This window comes from Azolla caroliniana, unplaced genomic scaffold, assembly GCF_043228905.1.
Source record: "Azolla caroliniana isolate FFs.n. ecotype wild unplaced genomic scaffold, voAzoCaro1.0.p SCAF_4, whole genome shotgun sequence".
NCBI classification, from domain to species: Eukaryota; Viridiplantae; Streptophyta; class Polypodiopsida; order Salviniales; family Salviniaceae; genus Azolla; species Azolla caroliniana.
The window spans coordinates 25,233,921-25,253,412 of NW_028230439.1; the positions used below are offsets into that span (position 1 = coordinate 25,233,921).

General features: G+C 38.8%; 2 protein-coding genes across 2 annotated transcripts; both read left to right on the plus strand.

The window, feature by feature from the left end:
- The first annotated feature begins 2,238 nt into the window (after nt 1–2,238).
- Nucleotides 2,239–5,212, plus strand: LOC147865629 (putative leucine-rich repeat receptor-like protein kinase At1g68400). Its single transcript, XM_087318487.1, has 2 exons — nt 2,239–3,727; nt 4,093–5,212. The coding sequence occupies exons 1-2, from the start codon at nt 2,278–2,280 to the stop codon at nt 4,755–4,757; spliced, it is 2,115 nt and encodes a 704-aa protein (XP_087174613.1). The 5' UTR covers nt 2,239–2,277; the 3' UTR covers nt 4,758–5,212.
- A 1,094-nt stretch (nt 5,213–6,306) lies between these two features.
- On the plus strand, nt 6,307–18,583 carry LOC147865630 (DAR GTPase 3, chloroplastic-like). The gene is made up of 9 exons (XM_087318488.1): nt 6,307–6,519; nt 7,755–7,907; nt 7,990–8,106; nt 11,252–11,395; nt 11,486–11,572; nt 17,199–17,314; nt 17,623–17,804; nt 18,115–18,172; nt 18,268–18,583. The coding sequence occupies exons 1-9, from the start codon at nt 6,415–6,417 to the stop codon at nt 18,392–18,394; spliced, it is 1,089 nt and encodes a 362-aa protein (XP_087174614.1). The 5' UTR covers nt 6,307–6,414; the 3' UTR covers nt 18,395–18,583.
- The last annotated feature ends 909 nt before the right edge of the window (nt 18,584–19,492 follow it).

Here is a 19,492-nt window from a genome sequence, read left to right on the forward strand (position 1 = left end):
GTTGAATTGAACATTTGTCTTTACGCTTGGTCTCAGACTCAATGATCCACTACTTTGCTAATCTATCTTCTCTTACATCCACTAATCACTTGTCATATTTGATCCAATAATCACCTCTCTCTTCCGATTCTCTTCATACATCTACATAACCACACATGCATTGATCTAATCACCCAATGTTTGTAACAAGGTTGTTCTCGTCTGGATGTGTGAATTAGGGGCTAAGTTTTGTACTCTGGCCTTAACAAGTTCTTGTTTTATAGAGTCTAGTTTGAATTTAGGGTATCCATCATTCTAGCCTTGTAGAACTCATGTATCATGAGTTGAGGTTGGTTCCCTTGCCTTGGTCAATCATCTAAAGAGGATTAGGACAACTCACTTTTCGTGGATTAGGCCAATTCATCCATTGCGGGCTACATGTGTTTCGTCCTTTGTGGAGTTCGGGCAAACCATCATTTGTGAACCAAAGGTGAGTTGTCCCATTCTCTAAATGGGTGAATTGAGGTTTATGCGATAGATGCATTGATTGAGTGAGTGAGTGAGTGAGTGGGACCTTACTATTTATTAGATGGGCGCCCCATGATATTACATTGAGCAATAGACATTTTTCCTTAAAATTAATTGCCTACTTACTGTACTACTCAGAAGGAGATCATCTGGTTAGAAGATTAGTTGGAGTTGTATTATTAATGAATATTTGGGAAAAAAAGGAAGAAAACATTGGGAGGTAATTAATGGTTTAATGAAAAGGGGTTAGTAAACATTTAAGTGAGATAAGAAATGCTCCATAAAAAGTGAGGGAGGGTCTTTTGTTGGTGAGGTTGGGGTGGGCAAGTCGTCATATATGCGGCCACAACGGGGCAAACTCAATGACTAGCACTAGGGTAGGAGAGGACCATAGGAACCATACGAATTGAGTTCCGAGGCGAGGAGTGTTATGTCCAAGAGCACTTGACTGGCGAGAAGGAGAGTCTTCAGTTGGAGTTGGAGGAGTTGATGGCAGCCAAGAGAGTAGTAGAACCACGAGAATGCAGGACAGGGGAGGCGACCCCCTATGCTCTGGAATGTGACCCATCATTCATCATCCATCATTCATTGTTCATTGTTCATCGTTCAACATTCAACATTCATCATTCATCATCCATTCAACATTCACCATCCATTCATAATTCATCATCCATTCATAATTCATCATCCATTCATAACTCATCATCCATTCATAATTCATCATCCATTCATAACTCATCATCCATTCATAACTCATCCTCCATCCTCCATCCTTCGTCGTTTGTCGTTCATCATTCACCATCATAATTATTCATCGTTCATCATTCATAATCATAATTAATCATCGTTCATAATCATCATTATTCATCGTTCACCATTCATCATCATAATTAATGATCGTTCATAATTCATAATCATCATTCATCATTACCATAATCGTTCATTGCGCATTATTATCATACGGAGAGCGAGACATCTCCATAGATCAGAAGAGAGAGAGAGAGAGAGAGGTATGTGTTGGAATGAATGGGTTTTAATCCTCTTTTTTTTTGTACGACAGAAAAGGAAGTAGCAAAAAGGCACCTTCCTTCTTCCCATGAAAAAAAAACAAAAACAAAAAACAAAACCTACCGTTGGATAAAGCGAAGATACAAAAAAGCAGAAAGCAGAGAAAAGCAGACGCCTTCCCAGATGAAAAAAAAGCAGAACACAAAAAGAAGAAGAAAGAAGACAAAAAAAGAAAGGGAAAGAAAGAAGCCCCCTCTTCAGCAAATGCAGTGAGTGCAGCCTGCAAACAGAAAGAGAGAAGAATCGGACCGTTGCGTCGAATCTTCTTTCTTTTCTTTTCCTCTGTTTTTGTCCATTCCCTCTCTCAGGTAAATCTCTCTCTCTCTCTCTCTCTCTCTCTGTGTTTCTGTATTTCTTGTCTCAATTCTTTCTAGAATCATCTTTCTCTGCAGAGTTATCAGCTTTTAGGGTTTTTTTTATTTCTGCCCTCTCCAGTTTTTCATGCTTCTAGGGTTTTGCATTTTATAGGATTTCTGTCATGTAGGGTTTTGGTTTCTGCCTTCTTCAGTTTTCATGGTTTTTTAGGGCTTTTGCATATTCCTAGGGGTTTCAGTTTTTCTTTTCTTGATTCTTTCCTTTTTCTCTAGCTGTTCCTCGTTTTTCATTGCTAGGGAGGTCTCTAATTTGGTAGCATTATCATATCTCAGGATTTGTATTTTTTCCGCTTCAATATCATTTTGCTAGAGGGGGGGGGTTTCATTCATGGCGTTTTGGATTTTCATCTGCACAGAGGGAGAGAGATTGAGAAAGCAGTCAATTTCAATGGCTTCCCCAGCTCAATATGCAGTCCTACTAATCTTGGCCATGTTTATAGCCATGCCCATGTATGCGAAAGCAAACAATTCATCAACCGATTACTCTGCCTTAATGGCATTCAAGGGGAGTTTATCCAACTCCTCTCAGCACTTAGGTTCATGGAAAGAAGAAGGAGGAGGAGGAGAAGAAAGACAAGCAGGAGATGGACCTTGCTCAGGGTCATGGCATGGAGTAAGTTGTGATAAGGGGCGGGTCACACGCCTCGTGCTAGAAAACATGAACCTCTCTGGTTCCATCCAACCCCTCATGAATCTTGATATGCTTCGGGTCCTCAGCCTCACCAATAACTCATTCAATACAAACCTATCCAACTTCAGCAATCTGATGCATCTGAGATTTCTATATCTTTCCCACAACAACTTCTTTGGACCTATTCCTAGCTCAATATCATCGATATCTCGATTGTATCGCCTCGATCTCTCATTTAACATGCTAAACGGAAGCATCCCTTCGTCAATGACCCGATTGAGTAACTTATTGACCCTGAGGTTGGAAGAAAATGAGCTCTCTGGCTCCATTCCTGATTTAAAACTAGCTAATTTGCAAGGATTCAATGTTTCCCAAAATGGGTTATCTGGTGTCATCCCATCGTCATTGTCTGTGTTTGATAACTCCTCCTTCTTAGGTAATAAAGGACTTTGTGGGATGCCTCTTGGCTCATGTCAGGGGCCAAATGTTACGAAATCCATGGTCAATGATAACAACCTGGCGCCTATTTCCTCGACGCCGAGCTCATTCCAAGCCTTATCAGGGCCACAGTCTCCCGAAACCCCCCAGTCAAATAAGAAATCAAGGTCGAGAATCGGACCAAGAATGCTTATAGCTATCATCGTTGGGGATATTGCAGTGGTGGTATTGATCACTTTCCTTGTGATTATCTACTATAAAAGGAAGTATGCAATGGAAGTAGCTATGTCAAGTAGGAATCATTCCACAAAACCAAAGGATGCTAAGAATCTATCTCATCCTTTGGATTCCGCCTATCCTTCTTACGATAAGGCGGAGCCAGAAAAGGGTAAACTTGTGTTTGTTGTGGATAGTAGAAAACAATTTGAGCTAGAAGACCTTCTTCGTGCCTCAGCTGAGATGCTTGGTAAAGGTAGTTTTGGGACGGCATATCGCGCGGTGTTGGAAGATGGTTCAGTGGTGGTCGTAAAAAGACTAAAAGAAATGAGTAATAGTTCAGGAAAGAGAGAGTTTGAGCAGCATATGGATATGATTGGAAGGCTTAAGCATCCCAATGTGGTTTGTCTCAGAGCTTACTTCTATGCCAAGGAAGAGAAGCTTCTGGTTTATGATTATCTCCCATCAGGGAATCTTTACTCTCTTCTTCATGGTAAAGCCCAATGAGAAGTATGTGTATGTGAATGTGTATGGCTATGGCTATGGCTATGGGCATGTGTATGCTATTTATTGTGAACAAAATCTATATGCATGCGTACATTCTTGTGTATGTATATGTATGTCAATATGTATGTTTGTGTATGTATGTTTGCAACCATTTTTTGTGATAACATCGAGGTTTCCCATCAGTAATATATTATGAGTTTACATATACATATGCATGTGTATGTATATGTATATGTGTATATTTCGATATAGATAATATTTGTATTTGAATTTCTATATGAACTTATGGTGAATGAAACCCCACATAGAACTTTGTTTTGAAATAACCTATTGATTTTTTATTGTGTATAGGTAATCGAGGCTATGGAAGGACACCTCTGGATTGGACGACAAGGTTGAAGATTGCACTGGGGGCGGCTCGAGGGTTAGCTTTCCTCCACCACCAATGCAAGTCTCAAAACTTACCCCATGGGAATATCAAGTCATGCAACATTGTGATTGATAAGAATGGGAATGCATGCATTTCTGACTTTGGTCTTGCATTGTTGGCGAGTAATATGTCTACCTTCATCTCCACACGAATGAGTGGCCATCGGGCCCCAGAGCAAAATGTGAAGAAAATCCTTTCGCTGAAAGCTGACGTGTATGCTTTTGGTGTTGTACTGCTAGAGATTTTGACTGGGAAAGCTCCTGACCGCCCATATGGTCCGGATAAGAAAACCTTGGATTTGCCAAAATGGGTTCAATCAGTGGTGCAAGAGGAATGGACAGCGGAGGTGTTCGACATTGAGCTCATGAAGTATAAGAACATTGAGGAAGAGATGGTGACTTTACTTCAAATTGCTATGGCTTGTGTCACAGAGGCTCCAGATCATCGTCCCAAGATGAGCCAAGTTGTGAGAATGATTGAGAATATAGTGGTTGACGATGGTGTTGAGAACGTTGCGTCAAAAGATAACTCGTTCGAGTCTTTGTCCTTATCACCTGGTGCCTCTGAGGACACTGCAACAACATAAGAAAGATCATATAGTTGATTCATGAGAAGAGGCTTGTCGGACCTTGTTCTTTAAGGTGCCGAAGAAGAAGAAAAACACATTCCCCTCTCTATATGCTCATATTGATATGCCATTGCTTATATTGTTGTAGTAAGATGGATGTTTGGGTTGGATCACTCTCTACTCATGACTATGATCACGGTGGATGTGATATTCATCTGATACCAAGCAAATCGTTATTTTATTTATCAAGGTATTTCATGTCTGCTTCAAACCTAACACGAAACCCTTGGTTTTTAGAAAAAGTCACCAACCAATGCAGTATACTCCCTCCCATGTCTCTACTAGCTCAATGACAAATGATAATAAAACAAAATTGTCCCTAAAAACTCGTTGTGAACTTAATGATCTGGAATAGAAACCTTCGTTGGTTTTAAAGAAATAATCAGGACCTTGTATCCTACTGTGTGCTGTGCTGATAATGTCTCAGCATAAAACCAGTAACTAAATATGTAGGTGTCAGATGACCTGGTGAAAACCAGTAATGTACATGACAATTTGTGTTTGCTGAGTCTTTTAAACCTGGTTCACACATGGATTAGTGAGAATAAGGATGGTGGCAAACAAGGGTTTTTGACAATTAAAGCTTGTATATGTGATTGATTGAATAGTTTTTTAATCCTACTTGGTACAATGTCAATATATGTTTCCCCTTTAGAAAGGTTGTGTCCTTCACTATGGCCTATCGTACTATGTCAATCATGTCTTCGAACAATAGACATACCCTACATCCTTCAAAGTAAGTTCTTGTTGAAGTAATGATAATTGTTTACTTTCTGGAGATCCACCACAATTCTGTTCCACATATAGTCAGGTTTCGGGTATTCCATCAATCTAATTTTAAGGTCCATGGGAAAATTCAGAAATAACCTAGAGTAAGTCCCAAAACAAAAAGATGAACATGTAACTAATTCAAGCATTATAAATCACTCTAGTTTCAAGCTTCTATATTCAAAGCGTTCATTGGATAACCTTACATTTTCTGTATTTCACGTAATGCCCTTGGCCAACCCCTCAAAACAAAGAAAAAAAGGACGAGTTTAACATATATATGTTGCTAAAGAAAACGGTGGATATATTGTTTGTTACAATTGCTTGAATAACACGCATGTTTCTTATCCTTGAATCCCCCCCCTATGGTCGACCCTCGAAAAAGAGGAAAGAGGGGACAAAATGAGCATACCTACATACAATACAATATGTACATACATACATACTACACATGTCGTTACCCTCCGAACTCGTCCTCTTGATAGGTTCTCCAAACAGAGGAAAGAGGGGACGAATTAAGTATATGTACACATTGCTCGTAAGATGGGGGAGTGAATTCGCCATAGTGATAGATGAACTAAGCAGCGCACACGAAACCATGCTCCAAGAGAGATGGATCGAGTGGCGATAGTAGTTATGGAAATAAGAAAGAATTGTAGGGGTATGCCAGTGAAATAAAGGAAAAGTCAGGGGTAGTTTTTGGAGCAGAGTGTTGCTTTTGCTTGTCTGGCCAGCTCTGTACACACATCAAAATCCCAACACTAATTGAGGATACAGAGGAAACTCAGCCATAGAATCAGTGAAGAAGAAAGACAGAAGAAGAAGACAGAAGACAGAAGACAGGAGCATGGAGATGGGTTTTTGTGCTTCATCTTTCTCCCTCAGAGAGCCTCCTCCATGTGGAGAGGCGGGGCTTAATGGACCCATGAAAACGATGGGATGGAATATTAAGGTAAAAACTTTCGTTAGTTTTGTGCTCTGTATATCTGTCTGTCTTCGATTACCAAGGAATTTGCTTGTCGAGCATTGGGTACAGATAGTGTGTAGGTGACTCTACAATCGCTACTCTAGGTCCCAGCTAATGCATATGCCGTCCCATATTACACTTACAGATTTCTTGATGGTTCACGGGGCTTTTCCTGGATATAAATTTCTGGTTTCTCAATGATTTGAGATGCTTTCCTAGACTATAATTACCCAGTATCTCGAAGATTTCTGGGATATAGACAATCCCCATCTTTTTGCTGGTTGTGTCATAAAACTAATAATTCTGCTGCTTGGTATCTTTTGTTTCACATGGGAAATAACTGTTCCATATAGAAAAACCCCATCTTTTTGCAGATTGTGTCGTAAAACTAACAGTTCTGCTGCTTGATATCTTTTGTTCCATACACGGAATACCTATCTCACATCCAATTAGAAGACTTGTCATGGATACTTTTAAGAGAACATCTCTCATAAAAAAGATGTGCACGCCATTAATCATCCCGAGTAAGATGCTTATTTGGGAAGATTATCCAATCCTCTGGAAAGAATCATTTGAAATCCCTTCACTGTTACGACTTTAACATATTTTACATGGAGAATCAATAAAAACAGATATGAAGAAGGGTTGCGATAATAAACATTCTTTCTTTTAAGCTCTAGCTACAGTGCTTATTTGGGAAGATTTTCCAATTCTATGGAAAGAATCATTTCAAATCCCTTCAGTGTTACGACTTGAACATAATTTACCTGGAGAATCAGTAAAAACGGATACAAAGAAGGGTTGCAATAACAAACATTCTATCATTCAAGCTCTAGCTACTGTTAAATAACAGATTACTAGACATAGATTGCATTGATGACAGAGAGACCAAAAAACATCACCCTTCTGTCTTATTATTACGATAAATGCAAGATATAATAGGATTGAATGTGGAGTCAGACAAGATGAGAAAGAGAGATTCCTTTTACTAATACATGGGATCCATCCTTTTTCTTCACGTTCTATATGGTATTCAGTTGTTTTATGGCCGCAAATGGTTTTATAGATCACCTGATCAGTTTTACTTGATCCCTTATGTTTGTGATTTCATGTCCTTGTGTTAGGAGTTGTATAAACATTTTGAATGGATACATCAATCTCAAGTAGCCTTAATATTTTCCTTTCTTCTTTCTATTCATATTGCGACCTATATCTTATAGGTATCCCAGTCTTGCCACATGGGTGCACCGAGAATGAGAAGTCTGAATTTGAATATGATGGCAACTGCAGTTGACAATTTAACTACAGAGCGCCCATTGGAGGAGCTAGAATCAGATCTTCAATATCTTGCAAGTAATGCAAGGCTTGTTCAAGTAAGTGTTCTATAAATTAACTGTAATTGAAAAAGAAAGGAAAAAGCTTCAGGATTCATTTTATTAAAATGCCATATGCCAGTGGTATCCAGGGCATATTGCTAAAGCAGAAAAGGAACTGAAGTCACAAGTTAAGTTGATGGATGTTATCATTGAAGTTAGGGATGCAAGAGCACCAATGGCAACAACTCATCCAGAGGTAATGTATTATCATCTCTAGTTCCCTACTTGAGTAGACAAAAGAATAACTATACATTTCTGTAGCCCCTAAACCCTAACGTTAACATCAGATTCTTTATTATGTAAAATCTCTCATCTGAATTTTACATCCAACGAATCCAAACATCCTAGAACATGGACCTTATTGCTCATTACATGCTGAAGCACACATTGCTTCATAGATCATGATGTGGACATCTTGTAAGCTCTGGGACAGTTGCAGAGAACCATATAATAATTGTGGATGTAAAAAACCATATTTGATTCCCATGAGACATTATCTTGTTCTTTGATGCAATGTCTGATACCACATTGTTATTCTTTTGGGGCCTCTACTATGCTCAAAAATGCCACCTGTGCTTTCCTCTTTCAGGGATATGGTGGGATTCCTACAATTTTTGCCATAGAAAACATCTGTTAACCTAATTCGATATGTAGCATACAATATGAAGTTTGATGGTGAACAAAACAAGATGCTAACATAAGCGATGCAACCAACAAGAATGAAAACAAACGAGTAAATGATTTCAATCAAAGAGATTTCAGCAATGTTCAAAGGCATTCCTTTCAGACACATCTCCAAGAAAATGAAATAACCTTCCAAATCAAGAAATTGTCATCAAGCTCCAGTTTTCGCATTTGAACTTGATTCAGACAGATGTTTCAGATTATGCCAATATTTCAACATGTTTCAATATAAGTGATGACGCAACCAACAAGAATGAAAACAAGTGATGAGTAGATAATTTCAATTGAAGAGATTTCATCAATGTTCAAAGGTGTTTTTTTCAGACACATGTACAAGAGAATGACATAACTTTCCAATTTTTCATCAAGCCCTGCAGTTTTTGCATGTCAACTTGATTCAGACACGTGTTTCGGATTATGCCACTATTTTTCAACCCAAAATTTGGTACGCCACCAAAAGTTATAAACCATACCTTATAGGGCCACTCCAAAATAACAAGCCCAATGGTTGTCTTTGCATTGCCCATTGTGCAAAGAGTGTTCTCTGGTATTATGAGACGAAGGTTCTTCTGAAATTGGCTACACAGCTATTCTGATGATCTAAGCTGGTATATTTATAAAAAGAAGTTAGGTGTATACAATAAAATGGAGGGACCCCCAGTGTCCTCAGTCACCTAGTCATACAACCCCAGTAGGCTGGGCACACCACTGTCTTCAGGGGAACCTTTCCCATAAGCTTTCTTTGATTAGAGGGTCATTGGTCTCATATAACTGGTGCCTAAAGATGGGTTTGATGAGAAACTCACTTGCATGATTTGAAAATCAGAGCGGGGTGTTGTTACATCTTTTATGGGCCTTTGGTGATGATGGCAAATCCCCTCCCGTAGATGGCTGATCGTCAAGCTCTATACACCTATTCCCCATTCTTAGATGAAGGAATCCTGATTTCCCAACATGATGCAATATACTCCTGGTCTCTTTTCTGGAAATTCTCTTTTGGGGACTCCATAACCTTCAATAATATGTTTTTATCAGATCCTATTTTATACATATCAGACTTTTCTGGAGGGTTGGTGGACGTGGCAAATCCATGTTGAGGCCAGAATGGGGCAAAAAGTATCCATGATGGCTGACCATGTCAAGCTCTATACACCTTTTACCCTTAGATGTAGGAATCCTGATTTCTCATATAATACAATATACCCATGGTCTCTTTTCTGGAACTTTTCTTTCAGGGACTCCATAACCTTTAACAATGTGCTCTTTTGAGATCTTATCTTATATATATCAGATCTTTTTGGAGGGTAAGCAGAGGTGGCAAATCCATGTCAAGGCCAGAATGGGAAAATTAGTATCTATGGGGTTGAAAGGTGTTTAATGATGTGTATGACCACTAAAGAGAGATGGACCCACTTGGTATGTATGTAGATTATAGTATGTATGAAGTGCGCAACACATTTGTCTTCTTGATCCTTTGCGAGAACTAGGATCTTACGTGGTTGCTTTTTTGAGTTTTTGCACATGTTCTCATAGTAATTGCAGCTTTTAGGCATCTATCTGCCTTGCACACTTCATATACCATGAAGCATCAGGACACATGGCAATTCTGATAGACTTTATGCACAGGTCATAGAAACTCGGCAAAGACAAAGGAAACATGACGGATGCAACTTGAGGGTCATATCATCAGTAATTTCTAGAACTGTCAAAGAGTAGTAGTCTTTTCTCTCATTTTTTGTTATAAACTCTCTTAGATCTTATTGATAACAAATGTTTCTACATTTGATGGATCTAGGAGAGCAACATGATTGACATACTAATAAACTTGATGAATTAAATAGAGCCAACTGTAGGGTTATGACATTCGAGAAACCTGGAGGTTCTTTAAATGTCATATATAGAATTTGATATATCTACGAGATCCAATGCATGTATAGCATCAATCTATGAGATCCAAATGATCATATGTGCTAAGGACATTTTTTAAACAAATAACAGTGCATGTACTTCAGCATTGACTGCTGGGCACTTTATCTCTGCGCACATAATATATAGAATGGAGGGGCTAGTCGGGCTATGGCTTTTCTATATTTTGTTTAATGGAAAATTCTTATGTTCTGCGACAACTGTCCCTTATATTAAGGCTTTTAAGCATTCGTATATCATGTATTTAGTAAGCATATGCTTAGGCTTTTAAGCATTTGCATATCATTAATTGAGTAAGCATATGCTTCAATCATCTCTTCCATTGTTCTCATATAGAAAACAATATCTGCACTTGTAATCTCTTGTTGAGTCTTGTAAGCCATTTTCATCTTTTGAAGTATTAATCTCCTTCCTTCCTTTCTTTCTTTGTGTGTGCACTTGCTCTGAATGTTTTCTGCACTAAAGCAAAACTACATTTCGTCAGCCTTCCTTTTGACAAACAATGTCTTCTTTCTTGCTAATGTTTGACTGTCCCTTAATGAATAAAAAATCAGAGGTCATACAAGATTGCTGATTGTATGATTTAAGGATATGTCATTTGGTACAAACGCTAACCCCTAAACTCCAACCAAGTGTTTCCCTTAAAGTTGATGTAAACATGTACTTCCAACCGAATGTTTCTGTTTAACTGCAAGCTACCTCACTGGGGTTTGGATTCTTTACTTTGTCAGATGGATTTGTGGATAAGAGAGAAAAAGAAAGTTGTGGTCTTGAACCGTGTGGATATGATTTCATCTGCAGAGAAGAACGCATGGGCCAATTATTTTGCCTCAAAAGGAACCACAATCCTTTTCACCGATGGGAGGCGTGGTCTGGTAAGCAAAAACAGAGTATTTCATTAACCTCATGCATTGCTGTTAATTAAAGCTTACCTTGTCTCTCTCTTCCTTTTTCCTTTCTTCAAGGGAACCATGAAACTTGGAAGGATTGTAAGGTCTGTGGCAACAAATATAAATGAAAAACGCAAGGGGAAGGGTCTTCTTCCACGTGCAGTATGTATATGTAATCTATAACTAAAATAATATATTTACTTCGCTATTTCATGCTTTTGTTCATCATCTGCACTCATAGCTATATAAACTAAAGAGGAGATTCCTCTAAACTATATCACTAATGATCAAAGAGTTATGGTTAGAAGGGTTATGTCTAAATTGCTGAACTTTCAAAATTTTCATGAACCAAACTGACTTTTTTAATGATTACAGGGTTTAGAGGAGAGAAAGAAAGAAAGAAAGAACGATATATTAACGTCTTTTAAGAGGCCAAAATGGCCTATAAGACCAAACAAGAGATTACATCTTAAGTGTTGTCTCGTCTTTGAGAACAAATCAAAATAAAATAAGTATTACTCCGTAAATATAAAAGTAAATAAGATAAAAAGAGACGAGGGAAACTGGTTTTTGGCACATGTGAGATTCTCAAGTTAGATGTATTTTAACTTTTGTCTTTGAAATATCTCTAGCAAAGGTCAATCCAGAATAGAAAGGTCTCCTAAGTGAGGGAAGCACCTTCGATGGCAGGAGATAATGGGCTTTTATTTGTCGATGACAAGGGTGTTGAGGTCGTGGTCCATGGGGCCGGGGCCTACGTGCACGACAAATTGCTATTGCCCGATCAATTGTAACCCCTTTGTTATGTCCTGGTTGGGAGCCCATTTGTGTATCCCTTGATTGACTTGTAGCATTAGGAGTGATGGGGCTAAAGAAAGTTGTGATTATTCTGTGTGGATAAGATTGTGTGGCTGTATTCTTCAACAACTTTTCCCGATGTCTCTTCAGCTCTAGCACGAAAAGTCTTAGGCACTATTGGTCCTCGTATTCTATTACCTTGCGTAGCGGGCCAAAGCATTGGTTAAAGAGGCAATGTTATCTACCTCTGATTTCATAAAAGACACTACAGTGACAAACATAGTGTTCTTCGGATTCCACTCCTTGATGACACAATTGGCAAATTCCTTCTAGAGGTGTTCGTGTATATTTGCCGACATCAATCTATAACTGATGTGATCAAGTTTGTAGCTGCCCTATCACACTGCGCAGCGCATATGATAGATGTATGTCCATATAAGGTGGCCTGATGATGAATCCATTCACTGATGTGTGTAAGAAGTGTGTCTTATAGTGGGCCATCTTCGTACCAAGTGATATTTTGGAGCTGATCCATGTTATCTTGTTTTCCAAGTTAATAATATTAGTTCGAATCACTCTATTCTTTTCCACTTTGGTCATATTTAGATGGGTACATTCCAAGCTATATTGGAATGGGGGTAGTGTATCTATACTCATGGCATGTGACTCGAACCATTGCTGCATTTCAGCATACCAACAATGAATGTCTCCATTTTCAGCAAATTGTCTTGATGACATAAGTGCCAACGTTGGATAAATGTCACTGATCGGAACAATGCCTCGGTGATTATAGGTGCTGCTCCCATCCCTGCCCGGATTATATCGTGGGGCATTGATGCTTTGCTCCTTATCATGCGGGCAATCATTGACACTAAAGGTCTCTCTAAATCTTTCCAACTATTTTCCTTGTTAAGATTCAGTCCCCATGTTTCTACTCCATAGAGAAGAATTGGTGTGACAAGTGTATCAAATAACCATAGCTTAGTTCGTGGCTCTTGGTACTGCAAATGTGCACATTGTCTCTCAAGAGCACCAAGGGCTGCATATCCATGAGAAAGTCGGGCACAAGTAGCCTCCCGTAAGGAGAACGTAGGCCCTGTAAATGTTACTCCTAGGTATGTGTAGGAGCGTGTGTATTCCACCTTTCCCTCTCGCAAGAAGAAATCCAGTTCTGATCTTGTTACCCATGCTTGAGTGGTGTTAAATACCATCACTTTAGTTTTATCCATGTTGATTGACAAACCTTTGTCCGTACAAAATAGTTTTAAGGCATTTAGATGTCTTTGTGGTCCCTCCGGAGAGTCAGAAATCAGCACAATATCATCAGCATATAGTAATATTTGTATAGCTATACCGGCTAGGTGTGCTCCTAAACCCCCGAATCTCTCTATGTAATGTGATACCTCATCTATATAGAGACGGAAAGAGTGGGTGATAGCAGGCATCCTTGCTTCATTCCGATTGTGCTAGCCACCGCCTCTAACAAACACTTGGAAGACCGCACTTTTCCTGACACAGATTCATAGAGTGCATAGAGATTCCCCATTGCATATCTGTCGGAACACCAAAGGCTTCTAGCCGTTGCATAAGCCGAGCACATGGCACAGTGTCAAAGGCTTTTCGGAAATCCACACAGCAGCAATAAATCCTCTTATTTTGGGCTCTGCCCTCCTCAATAAGGGCCCGGAGGGTCAATATGTGATCTAAAGTTGTGAACCCCTTCTGAAAGCTTGCCTGTCCAACTGAATGGCAGCCATTCCGCTCTGCCCTCCTCAATAAGGGCCCGGAGGGTCAATATGTGATCCAAAGTTGTGAACCCCTTCCGAAAGCTTGCCTGTCCAACTGAATGGCAGCCATTCCTCTCTGCCCATATACTCAATTCTGATTCTACAATCAAGCCATATAGTTTAGCCAAGTAATGGCCAATCATGATTGTCCTATAGTTGCTTGGCCTCATGGGGTCTCCACTCTTGAGGATTGGCACAATGGTATGCTGAGTCCATCTAGTAGGGAAACCTTCATAGATGGCTCTATTAAAGATGTGTGATAACAATGGGAGCAAGGTGTCAAGGGCATAGATAAAGTGCTCACCCACCAATCCATCATGATCCTGGGCCTTCCCAAATTGTAGCTGATCAATGGCATTTCTTGCATTTTGTAGAGTAAAAAAGGTTGATTCATGTGGGCGTGGAGAGAGAGAGAGAGAGAGAGAGAGAGAGAGAGATTAATGTCTTTTAAGAGGCCAAAATGGCCTATAAGACCAAACAAGAGATTACATCTTAAGTGTCGTCTCATCTTTGAGAACAACAAATCAAAATAAACTAAATATAAAAGTAAATAAGATAAAAAGAGATGAGGGAATTTGGTTTTCGACACATGTGAGATTCTCAAGTTAGATATATTATAACTTTTGCCTTCGAAAGATCTCTAGCATAGGTCAATTCAGAAAGGAGAGGTCTCCAAAGCGAGGGAAGCACCTGCGATGGCGGGAGATAATGGCCTATATCTGTCGATGAGAAGGGTGCTGAGGTCGTGGTCCATGGCGCCGGGTCCTATGTGCACGACAAATTGCTATTGCCCGATTTATTGTAACCCCTTGGTTTGTTCTGGTCGGGAGCCCATTTGTGTAGCATTAGTAGGAGTGATGGGGCTAAAGAAAGTTGCGATTGTTCTTTGTGGATGAGCTTGTGTGGCTGTATTATTTCCCTTCAACAACTTTTCCCTATGTCTCTTGAGTTCTAGCAAGAAACGTCCTAGGCACCGTTGGTCCTCATATTCCATTACCTTTGCATAGTGGGCCAAAGCCTTGTTTAAAGAGGCAATGGTATTGCCATCTGATTTCATAAAAGGCACTACAATGACAAACATAGTTTTCTTCAGATTCCACTCCTTGATGACACAATTGGCAAATTCTTTCTTCTAGAGGTAGTCGTGTATATCTACCTACCTCAATCTCTAATTGATGTGATGAAGGTTGCAGCTGCCCTATCACACTACGCATCGTATAGGATAGATGTATGTCCATATAAGGTGGCCTGATGATGAATCCATCCACCGATGTGTGTAGAAGTGTCTTGTACTGGTCCATCTTCGTACCTAGTGATATTTTGGGTCTGATCTATATTATCTTGTTTTCCAAGTTAATAATATTAGTTTGGATCACTCTATCCTTTTCCACTTTGGTCATATTTAGGTGGGGACAGTCCAAGCTATATTGGAATGGGGTTATTGCATTTATACTTACGACATGTGACTCAAACCATTGTTGCATTTCAGCATACCAACAATGAATGCCTCCATTTTCAGCCAGTTGTCTTGATGACATAAGTGCCTACCTTGGGTACCTTCGTTTAGGGAGCTCCCAAAGACGTATACATGTCACTGATCGGAACAAATGCCTCAGGGATTATAGGTGCTGCTCCCATCCCTGCCCAAATTATATCATGGGGCACTGGTGCTTTGCTCCTTATGAGTGAGAGCAAAAAAGAAAGAAAGATATATTAACGTCTTTTAAGAGGCCAAAATGGCATATAAGACCAAATAAGAGATTACATCTTGAGTGTTGTCTCGTCTTTGAGAACAAATCAAAATAAAATAAACATTACACAGTAAATATAAAAGTAAATCAGATGAAAAGAGAAGAAACGAGGGAATCTGGTTTTTGGCACATGTGAGATTCTCAAGTTAGGTATATTGTAGCTTTTGTCTTTGAAAGATCTTTACCATTGGTCGATCCAGAATAGAAATGTCTCCGAAGCGAGGGAAGCACCTACGATGGTGGGAGATAATGGCTTTTATCTGTTGATAACAAGGGTGTCGAGGTCGTGGTCCATGGGGCGGGGGCCTACGTGCACGACAAATTGCTATTGCCCGATCAATTGTAACCCCTTTGTTATGTCCTGGTCTGGAGCCCATTTGTGTATCCTGTGATGGACTTGTGGAGAGAGAGAGAGTGGGTGACCATACACCATTGTCACACCCATTGTAAGTAGTGTTTTTCACACATTTATTAATATAATTGTGTTTTCACTGAAAAAAAAAATGAGAGAGGGAAGGCAAGATAACCTCTTAAATTTTTTAAAAAGGAAAATCTTTTTGGTTTTTTTATTCTTTTTATTGAAGAACTGCCATGACATCATTCCCGAGGGGCCAAGACAAACTAGAAATTGTGCATGAAGAGGCCAGAACCTTCCAGAAAGTCATTTGACAAACTGGGTTTAAACAGGTTTTAGAACCTGGCTATCAGTCATCTTCATTCTTTCTTCTAGGTCACAATCCCCTTAATATAACAAAAATCTCAGTCTTTCAACTGTGTTAATTAACTCTAGTGGAGAGGCCCACGAGGATCGAGTGTCTTTTAGACTTAAATTTGTATGGATGTGCTGTTGACGGGGCTTGGAGTTGTCCATCGATTATAACCATAGCCCATAGACTCCATCATGTAATGGGAGTTTTGAAATCAAATCCTTACAAGGACCAATGATGTTTGTACATTTCAGCTTTGATGGATGTTATTGATGAAACCCTTAAAACTTCGTATTATATTGATCCTTGTCAATAGTTGGTTTGGATGTTGAAAATAGGTCTCCAGATGGCTCTATAACATGTACATGCATCCATCAAATAAATACATTTCAATCCTGGGGAGAATTCTTATCTCATTTGGTTCTGTTTTAAGAAGGGAGTTTCTGGGTTTGGGTGAACTCTAGAATAATTTAGGATTTATTAACAACTTTGCTTTTTGTCACCTGGAATTTTCCCTATGCTATAAATATCCAATTCTCTATTAATAAATTCATAATCCAATTTACCAAATTACCATAACCAAGCTCATCAAAAAAATTCACAAATCTGTGAAAGATCTTTCACGCATCTTACTACCTAACTTATTGATCATTGGCAAATATACTCATCAATCTTGTTATACCTCTTTTAGATATAGATTTTCTTTTTTGGTTTATTTTAATGATTTAGTTTGATTTCGTAACAGGTTAGAGCTGTGGTTGTCGGGTACCCAAATGTGGGGAAATCCTCACTTATCAATCGATTGCTTGGGCGGAAGAAGTGTGATGCAGCTCCACGGCCAGGAGTAACTCGAGAATTGAAGTACTTCTCTTCAATTAATTGTAATTCATTTGATTCCTTTTAGTGAGTGGAACATAATTTGTGGGAAGATGGTACTTTTAAAAGTGCCTTTTAGTGATTAGCACTTGAAGTTTTAAGATACAGACATTAATGCTAAATTTAGCTAACCTCTGTTAAAGCAACTCAAATCTTTGCACAGAGTTTCAATATCATTGATAGGTTTTTCAAGGTTTTACAAAAACAAATTTGGTTGATTATTTTTATTTTTGTGGAAGATTTTGTTTTTTATGTCTTATAGCTAGATCCTTTTTTTTTCCTTTGGCGTGCAGATGGGCTCGGATAGGGGAAGATTTGGATTTGCTTGATGCTCCTGGAATATTGCCTATGAGACTCGATGACCAAGTTGCAGCCATACGGCTAGCCATATGCCATGACATTGGAGAATCATCATATGCGGTTGCTGGTGTTGCTGCAGTTTTCGTGGAGATGTTAAAGAAGTTGCCAAATGGAGGTTAAGTAGACATTGCTACAATATAGCTAATGTCAAAAACATGACAAGCTTTAAACCAACTGCATAAGAAGTCACATTCTGAAATTGTATTGTATATTGTGATTTATCATGTTGTAAAAATTTTGTCTATCACTATGCATATGCATTAATTCATAAGTATTAGTTGTCACATTCTCAACTGGCAGTTACAAGTGCATGTGAGTTCTCGCATTCACAACTCGGGTAGCTAGAAGTGCATGTGTGTCATCACATTGTAGTGTCAAATTTTGGTGTGATTAAAGGAATGTCATCTGGTTGTGATCTTTTTCAGCTGCAAAAGTACTCCTGCAACGTTATAAACTTGATCCCAATGAATTGTCAGGGGAAGAGTGAGTTTTGTTCCCCAGTTTATTGCCTATTTTTTAAGTAATGCAAAAAAGCTCTTTGATAACTTACATTAAATTTTCTGCTTTTGGATTATTAGGTTTGTGGAAGAGCTTGCCCAAAGACTATTCAATGGGGATGCAAACCAATCAGCCTCAAGGATTTTACAAGATTATCGAAAAGGTGGACTTGGATGGAGGGCTCTGGAACTTCCTCCCCATGATTGAGTTGACGTTTGTATAGCACCTAGATAGAAGGCACAACTTACAAGTCAAGGAAAATGCTAAGCCATATCGTGTAATATGCTTACTTGTTCTCTCTTCATGATATCATATGCCATCCTCAATTAACATAAAAATCACAGAATGTTTTGGTTTTAGGCCAAAGATTATTCAATGGGGATGTGGATTGAGTACCATCATTTTTCAGGCCACATGTCTTGAAGCATGGCTATGTAGTTGCATATTGGTGGTATATATATATATATATATATAGAGAGAGAGAGAGAGAGAGGTTTGCACCATTGTAGAATGCTCGATTTGAAGAATAATGTAATATGGGCACTAGTTCCCCTAAAATTTCTAAGTGTTATAATTTTTTTCTCACTTATCTGAGGTACGATCACATGAATATATCATTGCCTCATATCAGTAAAGATTCAATGAAATGAAATGAGGTCAATGTCAAAACTCAAACGGTTGGAACAAAGTAATCTGAATCTTGAGAGTGGGATGATAATTTTGAAAGATCAGTACGTTCTCGATAGATATGTCAAGGCCTCTCTTTATTTGCTTAGGTTGATTTTGGAGTGTATCAACAAAGGCAAGAGGATGTAAATATCAAGGTAAGACAACGAAGCACTTAACAAGGTCTCTCTTGATTAGGAATTTAGGACAATAGAAATATCAAGGTAAGACAAACACAAAGCAGCACATCACAAATCCACAAAGGCCTCTCTTCGCTCCCTAGCCTTGATGTTTCCTAACCATGGAGACTTTAATAGCAAACTACACAGAAAGGATTAACAGAAAATCCTTACTCACCCATTGGGAGTTCAATGATCAAGCATTTAAAATATAGTTCCATTGTGATCAAAATCTTGAAAATCATTGCATAGAAGTTTATTAAAATTTCTCTACATCCATAATTGAATATATAGTTCCATTGTGGATCAAAGCTTCTGAACATCTTATCAAACTACCATCTTCATTTCTACTAAAATTGCTACAGATAGATAGGCATCCCTCATCATTTCTTACTCACCTCATGGCCAAAAACATTTGACCTGATTGATAAACAGAGCAAGTTTAACATCCTACTTAAGC

Coding starts and splice junctions, on each gene's coding strand:
- LOC147865629 (XM_087318487.1), top strand. CDS start 2,278: ATGGCGTTTTGGATTTTCATCTGCACAGAGGGAGAGAGATTGAGAAAG. Junction 3,728..4,092: donor TCTTTACTCTCTTCTTCATG/GTAAAGCCCAAT, acceptor TATTGTGTATAG/GTAATCGAGGCTATGGAAGG.
- LOC147865630 (XM_087318488.1), top strand. CDS start 6,415: ATGGAGATGGGTTTTTGTGCTTCATCTTTCTCCCTCAGAGAGCCTCCT. Junction 11,573..17,198: donor AGGGTCTTCTTCCACGTGCA/GTATGTATATGT, acceptor ATTTCGTAACAG/GTTAGAGCTGTGGTTGTCGG. Junction 18,173..18,267: donor AATGAATTGTCAGGGGAAGA/GTGAGTTTTGTT, acceptor TTGGATTATTAG/GTTTGTGGAAGAGCTTGCCC.